At 35.5% G+C, this 20654-nt stretch overlaps 1 protein-coding gene across 1 annotated transcript in view; it reads right to left on the bottom strand.

The window, feature by feature from the left end:
* Positions 1-20654, bottom strand: part of LOC106551129 (guanine nucleotide-binding protein G(olf) subunit alpha) — a 60173-nt gene that overhangs the window by 22599 nt on the left and 16920 nt on the right. Inside the window, exon 5 of the mRNA XM_087707305.1 lies at positions 1620-1717. Within this exon, the coding sequence (XP_087563431.1) occupies positions 1620-1717 (98 nt within the window). The remainder of the gene's footprint in view (positions 1-1619; positions 1718-20654) is intronic.

The following is a 20654-nucleotide window of genomic DNA, read 5'->3' as shown; positions in this document are numbered from 1 at the left end:
GCGCGCAGCTGAAAGTGAAAGCGTGCAAAACTCCAAAAATGGCTGCCGCCTCTACTGGGCAAGAAGAGTACTGCTGCCTTCGCCGGAACGCTCAGGCGCACTGTGCGACCTTCGCAACAGCCCGGTGGGGAACAGCACCGAACAGGAAGCCTCCCACCGTCCCCTCGCCCGCCGGCCACTGCCAGACAAGCGACTCACGTTCCCTGCTCCGCGTGCAACCAGCGGGTGAAGAAACGGCCTGGAGCCCACTCAGCAGTTTAAATACCTGTAAAATGAACTTCAGATCCTCGTAGGATTAACAAGTGAAAAAACAAAGGCAAAAACTAATACAAAATAACATGGGGAGTCCAGATATCTGCTCTAGGACTGGAGCGCTCCCCATAACAGTCCAAATGGGCGAACTAAGTTTTTTAAACTGAATAATTGAGGCAAAGGGAGGCGTGGTCAAGAGAAAAAACTCACTCAGTCCTAGGGCAGATAGACTGTTTTAACCCACGCTTGCATACTCTGAAAGCAGCATACTGGAGAATGCTTACATCTTTTTAATCCCTGCAGTACATCTATAGATTGTTAAGTGAATAGTTAAGCAACAAATGAGAATAGCTAACATCCTTGGCAACTGTGAGCAATTTGAAATCTCAGGTACTCACAATAGCTACAAATCAGCACAATCCTAATGCACGTAACATTTTAAGAAAGAATAGTATCTTATAGTAGTATTAGTAGTAAGGGATAATATATCTTAAAAATATTCATACAGTTATGCAAACAATCTATTATTTAGTCATTACAATGACACATAAATAAGCATAAACCACTAGTTTATGCTTATTTTAAACTACATCAGACAGCTCTTGCAGTAATTAGCAACAACAGAAGTAATGACAATAATATCATGGAAATTTATTTTTTTAATAAGAAATTTATATATGTTTTTCATCTCTGAAACAAGAGAAACTAAAACTTCAACAAAGTAGTTTAAGTATGTGCATCTTTCTTCAACCATGTTATTGTTCTTTTTTTATTTATTTCCCCCCCTAAAAGTTTTCAGCATATTTTACAGCTTATCTGTTGCATTAGATATTTTCCATTATTCAATAAAATCAAACTGCCTAATTTTCTTATTTAGAAGGGAAAATGTGCAATGTTTTTATTAGCTGTGTATCTAAAGCGCATGTAATAAAATAAAGTATCTTAGTGGACTGCAGGTTTTTCCATCCATCACGAATCCTCTATTATATACTAATATGCCTTCCTATACAAATTAAAATTTCAAATCAGCTGAAAGAAAGGAAAACCAAATCTATTAGACATACATATGCAATCTTATTTAAACTCAAGGACCTTGAACAATGTTATAACTGAAAACTGAATCTATATTATGTGAACAGAAACACGTTACAATTTATATACTGCTAGAATCAGTAACTGTAATTATTAACAAAGGGGGTTAATAGATTTTTTAGTTAAATGAATGATTCAGATAAAATTACAATGGAAATTATTTTCTTTTGCCTTTTAAGATAGAATCCCAGACATTTTATGCATATTTCCACTGGCTTCCAGTAACAAAACAGAGAACACAATTTTAGAAGGATTTTCCTAGAAGTGGTACTTACTATTGTGCACAGTCAATCAGTTGATATTCATTTGATCTCTCAAAGCACGCCTTTACTCCTTCATCATCCCAGAGCTTTTTTGCATGTTCAAAGAATTCCTGAAAATTGGAAATTTAATAATATATTTTATAAAGTATTTAAATAAATCATTCCACTTATTAAAACATTTAAGCAGGCAGCTTGATTAGTACACTGAGACTCTATGCAAACAATCATGTAACATTTTTAACACTTAAAAGGAGCCTTCTAGGATATTGCCTCTCAAATGTTATTTTAACTTTTATTTCAAAAAAGAAAAGAAAAATCTATTAAAAGTTATATTAGGTATATATCTGTTTTAAACAGAGATACTGTAAATTGCTGAGATATTACTTTATGAATTTAATGTATAATCTTTAGAATGTAATGTACTTGGTGATGATTTTTCTAGTTTAATTTGGATAAAGTCTGTTTTAATTATAGATTTTATGTATCACAATTCCCATTTAACTTCTCCCTGAGTCATGAATGGGTATCAGAATGTAAGATGCTATTTTAAATGTAATGTTGTTGGAAAAGGAAGTGGAAAGGGGAGAAAATAAACGCCCGTTTAAAAATAAATGTTATTTTCATATACAGTATTATTCATTGGCTCAGAGTCCAAGAATGTTATTATATTATCACTTCCAAAATTACTTTGCTTGCCTCAAAGCATATGAAAGTGAAAATAAGAAGTACATATAGATTTTGCTATTAAAAATACTCTAAAAGTCTAAAATTAGTTTTTTTATGACATATATTTTTTTAAATGTACAAGAAAATGGCAATGTACAGTGTAAAATGTACAAGAAACATTCTATTCAAAAGAGCATAATAGTGACAGAATGTCTGGATGAAGGTTTATTTTTTTACAAATGTTATAAAGTCTTGTGTAAAAATACAGTCTGCCTTTTTCCAGCACTAACTTCTGCTACTAATGTTAGTTTATTGTATACTATTCTTAATTACAATGATAGCTTTGTCTTAATGCAAGTTACAGTTCTATTTTCAAATAAGCCTTAATTGAAGTAAACTGTTTCACTAATGGCTTGTCCATAAGTAAATCAGAGTATTTAATTTAACATTAAATTTTAAAAATACTCTAAGGAAAATCTAAAGTAGTTAATAGGTTTATAATTTAAACTGTTACATGATAAAGTTATCTTAATTTAATGGAAATTTATTTATTTATTTGATTTATATAGTGCTCATCTCAACAACAAGAAGTGACAATTTTAGACCCTTGTTTTTAAAGCCTTTATCACTGCAGTTACATTTCAGGAATTATTTATTTCCAGTATCAGATTTTTTTAAAAAGTTCTAAGAGTTTGCCACATGCCATGATATATTTGCTTTGAAACTTTAATCCCAAATTCTTACTAACTTAAGTTTAATTCTGCCTATGGAGATTCTCAATCATCCAGGTCATGGTTGTCCCAAAGGTGCTTTTCAAAAGGCAACTGGACTTTCTTGGTTTTTTCCTTGAAGATGTTTCGCTTCTCATCCAAGAAGCTTCTTCAGTTCTGGCTGAATGGTGGGGAATGGAAGGAAAGAAGAAAACAACAAACGAAGCAACGTTGTCATTCCATACGTTGCAGGAATATCTGAAAAGCTCAGGAGGATTTTCAACAATAACATACGTACACACTTTAAACCCAAGAATAAGGCAGAAACTTGTCCACTCCAAGGATAAAACACACACTGAGCAATGTGGTATATGCTGTGCAATGCCGTGAGACATGTGCAGATCTGTACACTGTGAAACAAAACAACTTCACAAATGCATGGCACAATGTAGGAGAATAAACCCATCAGGACAAGATTCAGCAGTCCATCTGCATCTGAAAGACAAAGGTCACTCTTTTGAAGACAGCAAAGTCCACATTCTGGACAGAGAGGACCAGTGGTTTGAAAGAGGGGTCAAAGAGGTAATCTATATTAAAATTGAACAGCCTTCTCAACAAAGGGGGAGGGATGTGACATCACCTATCCCCTGTGTACAATACAGTCCTTTCAATAGTCCCAAGAAGGTTCCACACCCATTTGCACTCTGATTCAGTTTAGTTGCCTTTTGAAAAGCACCTTTGGGTTACGTTTAATTCCCTTAAATTTATTTTTGAATTCTTATGTACTATGACAACAATAAAAAAGAGATGTAAGCAATTTAAAGGTGAAAAAAATCTTGAAAAATACAATATATATAAAATGACACCAGAATAGAGCCAACATCAGGAAGGTCTTCTTACAAAATAAAACAAAAAGAATTAACTGCCTGGGAAATTAAAAGGGTTAGCTTTTTGTTAAACTTCCTGGATTGTTTGTAAATCTATAAATAAAGCAAGAAATAAAGATAGATATGAAAATTAACACAAGGATGGGCAATATTTTGTTCTCTGAGGTCACACTTAGCATTTATGGAGGGCAACATTCTCAGGAGTGGCATTATAATACAAGGTGGGTAAGGATGAATCCCACAAATGGACAAATACAGGAATTATATTTTCCTGAATTTGTAGAACATCTAAAATAATAAACCTTCAATTAGTTGAGCTGCCAGGCAGTATGGATGCAAAGAAAGTAAAATGCATCCCTTGTTTATAGCAGAATGCTAGAAGCATGGTTTTGAGACCTTCCAAGAAGACATTATCAATTTTAGGGCTTCATAGCAACTACAAAGGACTCTTCCACATAATTTAGCTTTAACATAGAACTTTTTCCACCAGCTTATTTTACAACTCTTTGATCAATGGGACAAGACTGTATACACTTGTCCTCAATATTGATTTAACAGACAATGGAGGAATGTTTATAAATTCAATACAAATACCTTTTATATTTGAATTTAATTTGTATAATTACATAATTTACATTTTATGCCATCTATGCAAATTTATTTATGCAAATTATGTAAACTAACACCAAAGACCTATAAATGTCAATTATGCATTTATAAAAATGAACTAGAATGAAACCACAGTTATAAATTACATAATAATCTGTTTTTTGACCAAATAAAGTTTGATGATGATGATGATGATGATAAATTATGTAAACTAACAACATGAAATGCACTTTGTGCTTTTTTTTCAAGCGGTACCTATAAATCTAACCACAGAAGAAAAATTATTGAGAAAAATAGTAAAAGTTGGATGTTAAAGGCCTAGACACGAAAATAAACTATTGACGGAACTGAGACAGTAATTGCTTTAAAACTGGTTATAAAATGAGAATTAAATAAATATATTGGATGAAGAACATAAAAATACATTGATTTCACCACGTACTCTAGCAGTTGATGTGATAAAAAGTAAAAAAAGGTTTCCCAGCAGGTTTTACCCCATTAGTTGTGACTGACTTTAGGGGACAGTTCTCATCTGTTTCTTAAGTCAAAGAGGTTGTCCAGAGATGTTTTTGTGGTCATGTAGCCGGTATAATATCATGCCACAACATGAAGCATATGGTGAAATAAAGACTGTTACCTTTCCCTGTGCTCATATATGATACCTATTCATCTACTTGCATTTGCATACTTTCAAACTGCTAGGTTGGAAGGAGCTGGGACAAGTGATAGGAGCTCAGTACATCTCTCGGAAATTGGGTCTCAAACTGCGACTAATATCAGGGTCCTAACGACTGAGCCACTGTGTCCCTTGTTGATGTGAGAAGAATGGGTAAAATAAGGAAGCACAACATGAGATTTCCTAAACACTGCTGTAGAAAGTCTTGGGGTGGAACTATTCCCAATTTGTCACAAAATTATCACTTTTAATGTGTCCTAAAGGAAAAAAGAATTCACTGGAATGGATGGAAACATATACTGAAAACACAATACTATATGAAAAACTGAAAATATTATGTTCAGGAGTAGGCTTGAGCAGAAGAAACCTTTTAGTTCTAGAAGGATATCAATATTTAATGCAGGTAAAAATATTCAGAAGAGAAGAATGTCCCAACAAAAACTATACAAATGCGTGAGTGATCACACAGGTTTATAGGGAGAGAGGGGAAACCTTCAATATTTGAAAATCAATACAATATGATCAGTGCAACAAAAAAACTGGTATTAGAATCAAGGAATGTGATTCTAGAAATGCTTTTATTTTGTACTTTTTAAAACCAATGAAGATTCATCAGGAAAGATGCATGCTATCTATTTTTTAATCAGAAATGTATACTTCTGAAGTCAACAGGATAACATTTTATGATCATGCTGGAAATCACTTAATTCAACAATCTTGCCAGTACAGGAAATCCATTACTGGGCAAGAATTGATAGGTAGTCACCTAGCTTCTACTTAGAAACCTCTAATCACTGTTTACTTCCTTTAAAAAAATTATGTTCCACTACTGAACAGCTCATAACCTCAGGAAATTCTTCCTAGTGATTAGTCTTAAAAATTTTTTTTGTTCTTATAACATGAAGTCATTTGTTCTATAATTTATGAGACAACCATTCAAATGTTTGGAAACAGCTCTTTAATTGATTCTCATAAGCTTAAGTTCATGCAACAAACTATCTCAAATCATGTAGACAATTGCAACCCTCTACTATTTATTATAACTCTGGACTAAGAGGTTTGATAAATATAGTGGAGGAAATGGAACCATGAATTTTCCTAATATAGACTTACTGGAAAATATATTTTAGTACTGCCACTAAACTTTTTCAGTCTCAAGCTGAATCCTTGAGTAATGAATATAGTCAGGAATTTTGTAAGAAGTGATGTAGTTATAAATATCTCTAGTACAGCTCCTTCTCATAACTAGGACCAAGTTGGTTCAAAATGTTTTAAAAAGGCACAAGAAATAAACTCTATTCAATAATTTAAGAAATTACCCTAAAGTTCAATTTTGCAGAATTTTTGAATGCACTTTGCAAATTTGTGTTTTGAACCTGTATTTCTAATCCTCTGTGGGGTTTTCTTTAGCAGTCTATTTTTGGCTATATAGTATCATATTCTGCTCTCTGACTGGAAAATTGATTAAGCTAGTATCTTTGGGTTCCACCACAAAACCGCGCTCAACTAAACCACGTCTGACTAAACCGCGTAGCTGATGTCATCAACAGGGTGACAACAGCGCGGAGACAGAAGCATGCTGTAAACCTTAAACCTAAAATTAACCCCTAAACCTAACCCCCCCTAAACCTAATCCTAATCCTAAACCTAACCCTTAACCTAACCCTTAACCTAACCCTTAACCTAACCCTAAACCTAATCCTAACCCTTAACCTAACCCTAACCCTTAACCTAACCCTAAACCTAACACTAAACCTAACCCTAAAGCTAACCCTTACCTTAAGTTGAATCGGCTTGCTTTCAAAGCGCTATTTAAAGCGCCCTTCTTTGTCCGCGCTGGCTGTTGTCGCCCTGTTGATGACATCAGTGACGCGGTTTAATCGGGCGCGGCTTAGTCGAGCGCGGTTTTGACGGGTCACGGTATCTTTGTATGACTGTTTGCACCAGTTTTCTAAAACAAGCAGCATTACTTACAGGCAATTCATAGGAATTAACTTTTTGTTTTTTATTTAAAAGTGCCATAATCCAAAACAAACAGATTGTTGTTATTCCTGTAGGAGTTTCTCTCTCTGGCTCTGGCATTAATGGAGAGGGGAATAAATGTAGAAATTTACTCTTAAAAACAGCAGAACATATTTTAATAATTATGAAATATTTTCAAAGGTCCCTGACAGTTTTAAGAAAAGTGGAATCATACAAGTATTTTGTGTTTTTACTTCAACTTTTGCTATTTACCTGAGAATAGCTTGAAATAAAAAAACACCTACTCTAACTTTTTAAGTTTATTCAATTGTTTCAAACATATGCGGCATTAATGTGGACAGAAGTTTGACTAAATTATATGATAATAGGAACTGAATGGATGAACCTTAAAACAAGATATAACATAATACTGGTATCAATTTAGGCATTCTCATCAGAAAAATAGATAATCATTCTAAATGTTAATGCTATCTCTCAAGATTATTTGCTTAACATGTTAAACATAATCTAAAATAAAAATCTGTACACCTAGAGCTCAAATAAACAACCTTAGTCCCAGGATAATCACATTTTGTTGAGGAGACTGAATACCCTTATGGCTCTAACACTTGTATCTCTCCATGCTGTGTACATGGATTTGTTCAAAGAAGGAGATTATTTTGCTATGGGGACACAGCAGCTTGTTGTGCTAAACTAGCAACAAAGACAAACAAAGAGGACTCTAATACACAAATAAATCTCTCACAAGAGTCTCTCTCTCTCTCTCTCTCTCTCTCTCTCTTTCTCTCTCTCTTTCTCTCTCTCTCCAATTTATAACAAAAGCTTCATTAGCACAAAGCCTAAGGCATAACAGTCATTAAAATCCATTTAGGAATAGCCAACTTAGCAGCTATGGGACATGTATTATGTTCAAAGTCTCACTGTACACCTGCTTTAGTGTACACTTAATTAAGACAGTGACCCTTGGGAGAAAATAATCTTGGTCAACGGCAAGATATTTTTTCTACTATAATTTCTAGGTATGCAATAATCATCCAATTACTTTGCTAATTACTGAGCGTTATTTTCTTTCACAGGAGCATTTTTTTTTCTTGTTTTAAAAAAAGTGGAAATATTTTTCCAATTTCATGTGATTATTCATAATTTATTTTGGGGATCTAATTGTACTTTTTATTAGTAGAAAACATTGTTTAATATAGAAAATTGGTAAACCCCTTCCTCCTTTTTTAGATATATTACACAGCTCCCAGAGATTTGTATGATGTAATCTTTTATAAAGTTAACAAAATATTTTTCTCCACCATGATACCAAGTGCTCAGTGAAACAATTTTCTGTATACTAAATACATTTTTGAAACAATACTCAGAACATTTTTGGTAATATCATTACATCCATTTAAAAACCTTTTACATTTTTTTTCCAACAAGCAGATTTGATTGGGACTTTATTTTATCTTTTAGATAAAATACAACTTGCATTCACGTAAAATTATTCAAATTGGTGAAGATACTGATGCAAACCATTTAATATTTGCTTAGTAATGTTTAAGAACAACTTTATATACTTTTTCAACAATATTTCATACACATTAGTTCAATAAAAAGGCAGAGTTTCTCAGTAGATACTATTATTTGAAAATAAAGCATTTAATAAAAGTTTCAATTAATGACAAAGTTCTCTCTGGTCACTAGCTATGATTAGCATTTCTACATTTTTGCTATTTCTCCAATTCTTCTATCTACATGAAACCAGTTAATGTAATATAGTTGTCACAAGCAATACTAGGTAGTAAATGAACTACAAAATAGGAAACAGGGAAACAATATTGATCATGCTTCATTTACCTAATGTAGATGACAAACTTTTATATGTTTGATTTATATAATTTTGTATAATCAATTATGTTTTTCATCATTATAAATTATTTATTTTCACACAGTTCTTTTAGAAATAATAACAATATGTTCCAACTTGATTTGAAAAGTATGCTGGAAAATTTAGATCAAGGGTATCAAACTGGCGGCCCATGGGCTGGATAGGCCATGTGCAGGCCATGCCCACCCCACCTTTGCGAAGGGAAAAATGTCACGAAAGTTACGTGATGGCAACGTGACATTGTGAGTTTGACACCCGTGATATAAATCATCCTGTAAATTCAGACACATCCAGACTATCAGGATTATAAGTGTATATAATTTTCATGGAGTTAGGCTTCCACAGAATCAGAAAGTGATTTGAAATTGACCCAGCTTATCAGTGGGTCTTTACTGTGATCAAGGACCTTCCAAGGATCCAGCAGCACAACAATGTGTGTACCTTTCCAAACAATTTGGCAAAAATATACAGCAAAGTAACCTAAAATGTTTCTATCATTATATGAAGACATCCTGAACTGGATGGATTACATCTCAGAGTGTTAAATGAACCAGCAGGGAAATTTCCTGAAGTCTTTGAGAAATTCTTTGAGAATAGGAGACGTGCCAGACGAGTGGAGAAGAGCCAGTGTCAGTACTTTAAAAAGAAAACAAGTGGATGCAGGAAACTACAGACCAACGAGCTTCACATCTATTTCTTGGAAAATCTTGCAAAAGATAATGAAGCACTGGGCTTGTTAGTACAAAAACTACCATGGTTATTACCAGGAACCAGCATGGTTTTGTTAAGATCAGGCTATGCCAGACAAATCTTATTGTTTTCTTTGACAAAATTATTAGCTTAATGGAGCAAGGAATGCTAGGCATGTAGTAGATTCAAACTTTAGTGAGGCATTTGATAAAGCCGACTACAGCCTCCTTTTTGATAAACTAGAACAGTGTGGGATAGATAGTCCCACTATCACATCTGGCTGAATAAAAATAGTCAATATGTGGACTTTAATAGATCTACATCCCAAGGTGGATCTTGATTTAAATCACTCATAAAAGGGCTTGATTTAAACCGACTTGATTTAAACCATAATTTTTAAAGAGCAACTATCATCTCTGTCTCACAGCGGCTCCTCCTTTGACCCGCTGTTGACGCACTGACAGTCCCATTCACTTTAATGTGATGGCTGGTGATGCAGCAGTGACACAACAAGGTGAGGGACATGGCAGGCAGCAGGTGAGTAGATGTTCGCTAACAGACGCTGCTATGATTGATCTGAAATTACAGGTACTCTTTAAATGTAAGGACTCATTCTTGCTGGTAGTTAGAATCTTTAATATTATTATTTGCAATAAATAAATAAATAAATAAAGGTTTCCTATTTAGCTTGCAGAGCTTGGATTTACTGAATGAGTTTATCAAAAATGTAAATATTGCAGAATATACAGCCTCATGCTACATAACTAAGATCTATTTCATGATGAATAAACTTATTCATTATTAAATTATTAATGTATCTTAAATAGAAAACTATCTTTAGATAGATTTTTACTCCAAAAGCATTTTACTAAAATAAATTTGATGCAAATAAAAAAATCCATTAAATATTTTTTTTTAAAAAAACATCGATTTTTATCTACCCTGGTACGCCCACATGGAGGGAAGTATACAGTGCCTTAGGATTTTATCTTGAGTTCACTGTTCTTCAACACCTTCATAAATGAAGGATGTTCATAAAATTTGTGGATTATACAGAGTTGGAGGTGTGGACAGCTAACATTCAAAAGGTAGGCTCAAAAGGATTGTGATAATTTAGAACAGTAGGTCTTATCCAACAAAATGTTCTTCAGTTGTAGGAAATATAAGATTATGCACTTACCGTATTTTTCAGAGTATCAAACGCACCGCCCAAAGTCCCGCCCCTTCACCAAAATGGCCATGCATAGCCTTATGGAGGCGTTTAGAGAGCTCCTAGGGGCTGGGGAGGGCAGAAATGAGCAAAAAATTGGCCGTTTTTTGCTCAATTTTGTCCCCCCCCCAGCACTAAGGAGTACTCTATAAGCCTCCTAAAGGCTATGCATGCACTTTATTTGACAAAAAAGGGTCCATTTTGTGAAAAACGGGTCCTTTATTCCTCATTTTTGGCCCCCCCATCCCCAGGAGCATTCTACAAGCCTCTTAAAGGCTATTCATGCCTTTAAAAAAAACTGGACCAGTTTTCACAAAAAAACAGCTGTTTTGGGGAGGTTTGCAAAGTGCAAAAACTTTTTTTAAAAAAATTGTCCCTTCAAAACCTTGGTGCATCTTATATTCCGGTGCGTCTTATACCCTGAAAAATACGGTAAGCAGGAGAAATCAAATGCATAGGTTCAAAAGAGATGGTACCTGGTTCACAGTCGTACTTGTGAAAAGACTGTCAGATTAAATATCAGACAGCAATGTATCATGGCTGCCAAGAGAATTAATGCAGTTTTATTGCGCATCAACAGAGAGTGAGTGTCATGATTACTAAAAGTGATACGATTGTTCATGATGCATTGGTCATACCACACCTGGAATACTGTGTCCAGTTTTGGTCACCATAATAAAAAAGGGGCCTTGAAAAACTGGAATGATGGCAGAGAAGAAAAAACAAGGATTGTAAAGTGCTTAGAGACCAAATTCTATGAATAGCAGTTAAAGTTTGCAGATGATACAACAGCTGAAGTTTGCAGATGATATAACAGTGATTGGTCTCATTCAAGTCAACGACGAACCTGCATACAGATGGGAGGTTGAACAACTAGCCTTGTAGTGCGACCAGAACAATCTTGAACTAAACACACTCATAATCGTAGAAATGGTGGTAGATTTTAGGAGAAACCCTCCTATGTTACCACATAGTATCAACAGTAGAGACCTTCAAGTTTCTAGGTTCTATCATATCTCAAGACTTAAATGGAAACCTAACATCAAAAACGTCATCAAAAAAACACAACAAAGAATGTTCTTTCTGTGCCAACTTAGAAAACTCAAACTGCCTAAGGAGCTGCTGATTCAGTTCTACAGAGGAATTATTGAGTCTGTCATCTGCACCTCTATAACTGTCTGGTTTGGCTCTGCATCCCAACAAGACACACACAGACTTCAACAGATAATTAGAACTGCAGAAAAGAACAACTGCTACCAACCTGCCTTCCATTGAGATCTGTATACTGCACGAGTCAAAAAGAGGGCTGTGAAAATCTGTACAGACACCTCATGCCTTGGACATAAATTGTCTCAACTCCTACTCTCAAAACGACGCTATAGGGCACTGCACACCAGAACAACTAGACACAAGGACGATTCCCCCCCGAATGCCATCACTTTGTTAAACAACTAATTCCCACAACACTGTCAAACTGTTTACTAAGACTGTATTACTATTATTCTTCTCATCCTTCCTATTATCTATCGCCTCCCACTTATGACTATATTGTTACAATTTATATTGTTTTATTTCATTTTCTAGTATGGTTTGAATGCCTATTTAGTATCCTATGAGTATCACTGTTGTATGTCATGACTCTTGATTAATGTATTTATTTTTTCTGTACACAGAGAGCACATGCACCAAAGACAAATTCCTTGTGTGTCTAATCACACTTAGCCAATAAAGAATTCTATTTTATTATAAAGGAATTTGTATCAACCAATCTAGAAAGTCTTTTTCTATACATTGGTTTATATTTTAATATATGCACACAACACAGTCCTATCCATCTCAACAAATTAGTGCTACTGTATTTTTCATACTTGACTTATAGTTGGATCTAAGATGGTCCGCTATGTGATTTGAGATCAGCAATATTGTTGCATCACGACACTGCTGCTTATTCATCTCTTTATCCCCTGAACCCCCTATGTTTGCACTGTTACTATTTAAGAAAAACAATTCAATAGTGTAATTTTCCATTTTTTCATTTTTTAAAGCAAAAATTCCTCCCAAAAATACAATTTGAAAAGGTCAACTGTATACTTTCTGATATGTCTCACAAAGACTAACCTTGAAAAGGCTGTCCACAGCGGTCCAAATGCTGGCTTTATATCCAAGCCAGATTTTTTATATTTCATTTCAGTATGTATTTCTTCTTTTTATCCCTTAGCATTCAAAGGGCCTTTGCATGCAGATCTCTAGGCACCAACATGCCATCATTCTGCAAATTTGAAGTGCAGATTCAAAATAAGACAATGGCAATACTCTCCCAGTGATAGATAGCCGCTTTTAAAAATATTAATACTACTCAAAAAGGTGATTTACTACCCTTAGCTAGAAGGTAATTCCAGAGGTGAGCAAATACTCTCACCCTTTCTCTGGTTGTGAGTGTTGTTTTGTTTACTTTTAACAAACAAGGGCTCCTTAAGAAGCCATTTGAGCATATAAAAATGCTCACTCTAACAAATAAAAAAAGACTATAAACAAATCTCAAATGGTTCCAGGTTGCAATTTCAACTGTGAGAAAATTATGTGCAACTGCTGAAGTCAAGGCAATATCTAGAAGACTAAAAGAGGAGGGGAGGACAAAAATCCCAAATAAAAACACCTCTCCTAGAATTGCCTGAAAATTGCACAGAACTGCAAAACAGAACCATGGATCACTGCAAACAACTTGCTGAAACCTTTAGCTGACATTTTTCCACAGGTTCACAGTACAGTATTGTTTATACAACAAAAAGCTGTATGGGGAACTAGTCAGAAAGAAACCTTTTATCTGATCTTATCACAAAATCATTTATCTAATGCAGTGGTTCCTAACCCTTTTCAGTCCACCGCCCCCTTGGTGCTATAAACTGATCCTCAGTGCCCCCCACCCAGTAGTGGAATTCAAAAAAAATTTTTTTTACTACCGGTTCTGTGGAAGTGGCTTGGTGGGCATGGCTGGGGGGGTCATTGCCTGGGCGGTTTGCATGATTGAAGGAAGATAGTAACAGTAAAATTCAGAACTGTAACAATTAATTACACATTTGTTCAAAATCCAATTTAAAAACCTTTTTAGTTAATGTTAATTCAACAAAACTGTTGAACATGATCCAGTGATACCAGGTTTTCAAAGTCTGATAGTCATTTATCAAAAACCTTAGTAACTAGAAACTTAGTAAACTCAGTAAAATTTAGTAACTACTTCACTGTTCAGTAAATTCTTAATGTGATGGATAGGCTTGATGAAATGATATCAGTTTCCCAATGTCTGGTTTTAAGTCACTTAGCAGGAGTCTTCAATCACTACATTCAGTAATCTGGAGTTGATTTCTTTGCTTGGAAAGAAGTTGGATGACCACACTGAAGCCACGTTCCACCAAATATGATGTTGGAAATGCAACAAGGAGCTTCTTAACAACTGTCCATAGAGCAGGATAGCAATTAGAAATTTCTTTCTGTAACCAAAACTCTTGGTATGATTTCTTTGGCTTCAGCTCAATGTCATTTTGCAGCTATATGAGTTGTTCCTCCACTGCCCCAAGTTCCTCAGTATCTGAAAATGGATTTATCACCCAATCTGGAATTTCCATCAAAAGAAGATCCTGATATCGCTCAGACATCTAAGACTTAGAATGTCAGAGAAAACAACTTTAGCTCGCTAGTCACATCCTTGCAATAACATCATTGTAATTTTCAGTTTCATTAATTTCCACAATATCAACACTAGCTTTACTACTAACCTCTTCCAAACCATCTGCATAGTCTTTAAGATTTGGTGGTCTAAATATAAAAAATGGTTGACTCACATCACACATCTAAGCAAAACTGAAGTACAATCTATTTTCCCCTTTTTTTAAAAAAAAAACCTCAATTTTAAGATTTATATTACTGTTTTCATCCAGTCCCCATCCAAAAATGGCAAGAAACTCTGGTGTCATTTTTTTTAAGCAACCATGGACAGATAATTGCTCATACTTGCCTTAATATTATTGGCCAAGTTTCTTATTGGCTATAATGTATGCAAAAGCTTAATAAGTTGTGTTTTTGAAGAAGTGCTTTGAGCTGATGAAACAAAAACTGGACCGTTGCCCACAAGCACACAGGTTACTTTTGGAGAAAAAAAGGGGTGCAACATTTGAAGAAAAGAACATTTCCCAATCGTTAAATGTTGCTTTATGCTACTTGATGTGTGGCAGCCAATGACATATAAAATATGATCTGAATAGAAGGAATAGCTTTAATTAATTAACCTATTCTAGAAGATAATAACCTGCAGACAATGACGAAATTGAAGATGAAAAGAAGTTGAATATTTGAGCAAGACAATCTGTAACAAACTTTGAAATTAACCAAGATCAGCCAAGATCAGTCCCTACAGAAATGAAAAATAAAAATTTTGGAATGGCTCTCAAGGTAGCCAGTTATGAATATTATTAAAAATCCATGCAGGACATGCCAATTCACCCAAAAATATTTCTGAAAGAAAAAGTTATTCAAGGACGAGTGACAAAAAAATGTCCAAGAATAGAAAAGCCTTTAGCTGATTATAAGAAACATTTTGCAAGTTTATTGTTATTTATTTCTGCCACAGGAAGTGTTAATAGTGACTTAAGAAAGGATGTCCAAACCACAGCGTTTCCGTATTTTGAAGCTGGAAACAACTACACATAAATAGCAAGTAGACATTTAAATGAGCAGAAATATGTGTTTAATTGACTCATGTCATATATGGACAGTTCTTGATTTACAATCATTCATTTAGGACCATTCAAATTAACCAGAACTGAAACAAATTACTTATCAGTCCTTGCACTTAAAACTGTTGTCACAGCACTTCTATGATCACATGATCAAACACTTCTCTTTTATAACAATTAATTTTCCTCTTCTGCTATTCTACTGATGATTAGACATTTCATTACATGTACCTGCTTCTTGAACTATGTAAACAGCAGCATGGACTCCTCTATTCAATTCCAGCAAAGGAACACCTAGCAGTCCCATTTTCTGGCTAAAAACTCATGTTGGAATATGTCTAAATTAACTTGGTGTCCTCCAAATGAGTTGAACTCTACTCCCAGAATTTCAAGTCAATGGAAATTCTCACTGGAAATTGGAGGGCACCACAAAGTAGGAAAAAGCTGGTGGTGCTTTATTACGCAGTTCAGATTCAAGAAAAAATATAAATTTGCTGCATTCCTGATTATCTTAGCCAGAAATTTTATATTTTGTCACACTGATAATTTCCCAACCTTTTTGAGTTAGATGATTTCTTTAACAATGGACTTAAGCAGGAATAAAAAACAACCCTTTCACAAGGAGAAAGACCAGTCAATATTGGATAAGCCAGGAGGGGGAAACAACCAGCTGGTACTCTTCACTTTCCAGACATCCTATAATTATTTTCAAAATTCACAAGCTGCCCCCAGGTAATAAAATAACTGGGTAGCAAGGATACATCACCATATCCTGCCCTAACTTTAAAGTCCAAATTGAGATGGAAAGAATTAGCTTTGTTCACAATGAATGATGGTATCAGCAATCTACTCTCAGCATTCTGGGAAACTGTGAAGAGAAATGACAGCCTATTGAATCCAAAATGGAAGATGTAGGTATTAATTTACAATATAAATAATAAGAAACACTACACTATGCTACATTTCACTACTGTGCTATATACAATTTCAGATTTAAAAAAAAACACTATAATAAACTTGACGGCCCATGACTTCTTGGGCCATTGTTGAGGAGGTAGTTCCTGATCATATTCCTCAATGCCTTCAACCATGGCAGAGCTTCTAATGAAAAGGAAGATATTCACAGATGTAACTGCTTTGAAAGTAGCCTATGCTCCAGTTGCCTTCTAGCAAAACTTAGGGAATAGTTACCTGACCTGCTCCTTCAGGGGCTATACCATTCACTTAAGAGCAAAACTGGAGACGGAGAGAAAACCACAATGAATGAATATTCACTCCATCTTCCTAGTGTTCATTTTCAGCTTGCTTCATCTGATCCAAATCCCAACAGTCCCTCGACAGGAGGAATCTGCAACTGGATCTATTGGACAGAATTGAACAGGACCAAGATTTGTGTTCTACCTTTGGCAAGGTCCTACAAAAGGAATTCATAAGACCAGCCAGCTGCCTCCATCCATGCACAAACCTGAAACCTGACTTTAGAGTATTTTTCAGCTGAATCCCCACTAAGGAAGATCTTGTTTATTTATATTTATAAAATGCATATAGCCATTCATTTTAAACAAATTGCTTTGGGTGGTGAACAGTACTCACAATAATTATATTATAAAACAAATATGAAACAAGGCCAAAAATTCAATTCAAAGATAACTTCATGAGGCCTTAAGAACCAACTCACAACACTAATACACATATAAGGTTCCACTAGCCACACTTACACCTGGGAAAAAGCCAGGCCGTCACAGCTTTCCAGAAGGCAGATAGGGTTGAAACCATCCAGATTTCAAAGGAGTACTGTTCCACAGGTCAGGGACCTTAGTAGTCTGCTGAATCCTATTAGATGACATTGTTTTACAAAATGGACTTAGTCTATGTCTTTCCTGGTGAATTGAGCAGAGACTGTAAGACACACAGCATGGGGACTGTGCAATCATTATTAAACACTGAAGAGAACCCTGTAAGGAGGAGACATACCATAATATCTTTCAAAGCTGGCAGCGTCACCCAATCTTAAAGAGAAGTAATGAAAGAAGCAAAGAAGAAGCTTCTTGGATGAGAAGTGAAACGTTTTCAAGGAGAACCCCCCCCCCCAAGAAAGTCTAGTTGACTTTTGAAATACTATGAAACAATGGCTTCTTCCCAATCCAGGTCACTACACATACCCGGGACCCATATTGTAGCAAGGAGGGGCATGAATTATGCCTATAAATGGCAGGAGTCCTATTAGAGACCATCCCATCCACTTAATTGGAGTCCATTGGCTAAAAGGAATTCCAGATAACCCAATCAGTTAGTTTATTAAAAACTGCACATTGCAAAATCCCAAAGCTTAACAAAAAATTACCACAACGATAGTTTATCAGGATGTAGGCTTAATTAGTCTATTGTCTTACTAAATAAAATCTGAACATGTGCCTCCTTATTTTTAGACGTAACATTTATATCACTAACCAGCCACAAACTTGTGCCTATTTGACTGAGGCTGATCCCAGGACAGTTATTTAACTAATCATTTACAATTACATTCTACTTGTTTTCATACTACTCATTACAAACGTCAAGATATGGTAAGGCAAATTTTAATAAAATTTTGGGTGTAGTGGTTTACATGATGTTTTCAAATCTTTCACAGATACTACTATATAAATAAATACTGTGCAACATTGAGACGTAGTTAAGTTATATTATCTGATGTGGTAATGCTTGTTTTTATAACATTATTGTAAAAATCAATGTTGGTCATAATTGTTTATCTTTGGTTGAATTTCAAAATACAACTTCTTTTACTATCATAAAATGCTTTTCAACAAGATACTGATCTCAGAAGATACAGAAGATTTTATTTTATTACAGGAATTGTTGACTGAACATGTGCTAATTGTAGACTCAGTAGACTTAGAAAAATCTCAGTTTAGATGATCTCTTAATCAGAGTTACTTTTACGTACTTTCCAGGGCTGTAGGCGGCATAACACTGAAGTGGTGATATACTGACAACCAGTTGCTATGCTTCCGGTAATCCAGGAAAAATATTCTTTGTTTTATCTGCTTTAGTTAGCCTATTAATGTTTTAATAGATGAACTAAATCCCTGATCTGCTTTTTTAGCATTATTTGTTCACCCAATAAGAATCTAAGGCAATAGAACAAGTAGCTTCAATCTTTCCTACTATTTTCCCCTAATATGTGAGACATTTGCCAGAGAGTTTTTTTTCACTTCTCTTACGCATTTAATTAGAAAGCTGTAAATTCAGTGAGAGCAGCAGAGTCCAAAGATTAAACGTTGCACAAGACTGTCAATGCTAACATAACTGAAGACGTCTGGGTTAAAATCTATTATTTTAGAGGATTAGATCCCAGGTTCTCACATAGTACACTGGAACACACAAACCAGTTACACCTCAATTATGGTATTATGGAGTAAATTCAATAAAAAAGTTGGAAACTTAACAGAATAATAATGTCAGAGAGTTGCAAATGGATTTAAATGTCATTCTAGTTCAGTGATGGCTAACCTTTTCCGGACTGAGTGCCCAAAACGTGGCCAAAACCCCAAAATGCAATGCATGTGCGCCCCCTATGCATGCATGGTCCTCCTGCACATGCCCTCCCCCCACATATGCACGTGGCCTTCTGCACATGCCCCAACCCCTGCGCATGTGCAGCAGAGACCCTAAAGACCAGATGGGTGGTGGGAGACGTGCACGCATGCATGGTGGAGCTGAACTTGCATGCCATTAGAGAGGGTGCTGTGTGTCACCTCTGGCACGTGTGCCATAGTTTTGCCATCACGGTTCTAGTCCAATCCTTTATTAAGTGCAAGAACCACTGGATCATTCGACCAATTTTGTTGTATATATGATGTACAATGACAATAAAGGCTATACTATAGTGACCGATGGCTATCCAGACTTTGCTTAAAGATCTACAGCAAAGGAGCACTTCATGTTTCACTGCCTGATATCTCCAACAGTGAGGTGCAATGATAAACTAAGTAGTTTATCCTCCCCACATCAAACCTGAATCATCTTTTACTTTTAGCCCACTGGTTCAGATCTTCTGCAGCTGACAGTCCTTCAGATGTTTGGAGATTGCTACCATATACCATCTCCTAAACATCATTATCCAAATCCTTCAAGCTTTCCTTACAAGGCTTGATTTTTAGTCCTCCCATTGTTCTGGTAGTCCTTCTTTGAACTTGCTCTAATGTGTCACTCTCTCTTTCCAGCTATGGTGATTAGAACTGGACATATTATTTCAGGCATGGTCTGATCACAGTAGAATAGAATGGAACAATTACTTCCCATGAGCTGCATTCTATTAATTCTTTTGTTAATGTCCTAAGATAGCAAATGCCATTTTAACAGTGGCATCAGATTCCTGACTCATGGTTTTTTCGTGATTCTTTAAAGCACCCTCCTTTGTGCATGTCATATAGGTGCTGCTGGCAGTAGTTATACAAATGCCTGAAAGGGATCATGGTGAACTTCTTATTTTGGGTTGTAGCCATGGAATCCTCCACTCAAACCTGAACTGAGTGAAGCTTTCTGCATGTTCAGCCTTAGACCTGAAAGCTCCACATCTTTAGACATTTGTAGTGAATATGCTGACAGTTTTTGCACACTTAAACATTGTTGGTTACCATATTTTTTGAGTATAAGACGCACCTTTTTCCTCCCAAAAAGAGGGTGAAAATCTGGCTGCGCCTTATACACTGAATACAGCATTTTTGGCCTCCTGACCGCCCCCGCTCCTGCAAAAATGGATGTGCATAGGCTTTGGGCGGCCTGCAAAGTGCTCCTGGGGGCTGGGAGGGCAAAACTGAGCAAAAGACAGGCCGTTTTTGCCCTCCCAAGCCTCCAGGAGCACTCTACAAGTCTCCCAAAGCATATGCATGCCCTTAAAAAAAAACTAGCTCTTTTTCACAAAAAACAGGCCATTTTTTACTTGTTTTTGCCCTACCCCAGCCCCCAGGAGTACTTTGCAGGCCTCTCAAACTCTCTGTATGCCCC

The sequence above is a fragment of the Thamnophis sirtalis genome, unplaced genomic scaffold (assembly GCF_051295495.1).
Source record: "Thamnophis sirtalis isolate CommonGarterSnake01/CBP01778 unplaced genomic scaffold, rThaSir2_p1.2 scaffold_2, whole genome shotgun sequence".
Taxonomy (NCBI): domain Eukaryota; kingdom Metazoa; phylum Chordata; class Lepidosauria; order Squamata; family Natricidae; genus Thamnophis; species Thamnophis sirtalis.
Note: the sequence above shows the minus strand (reverse complement) of the source record. Positions and strands in the feature narration are given on the sequence as shown.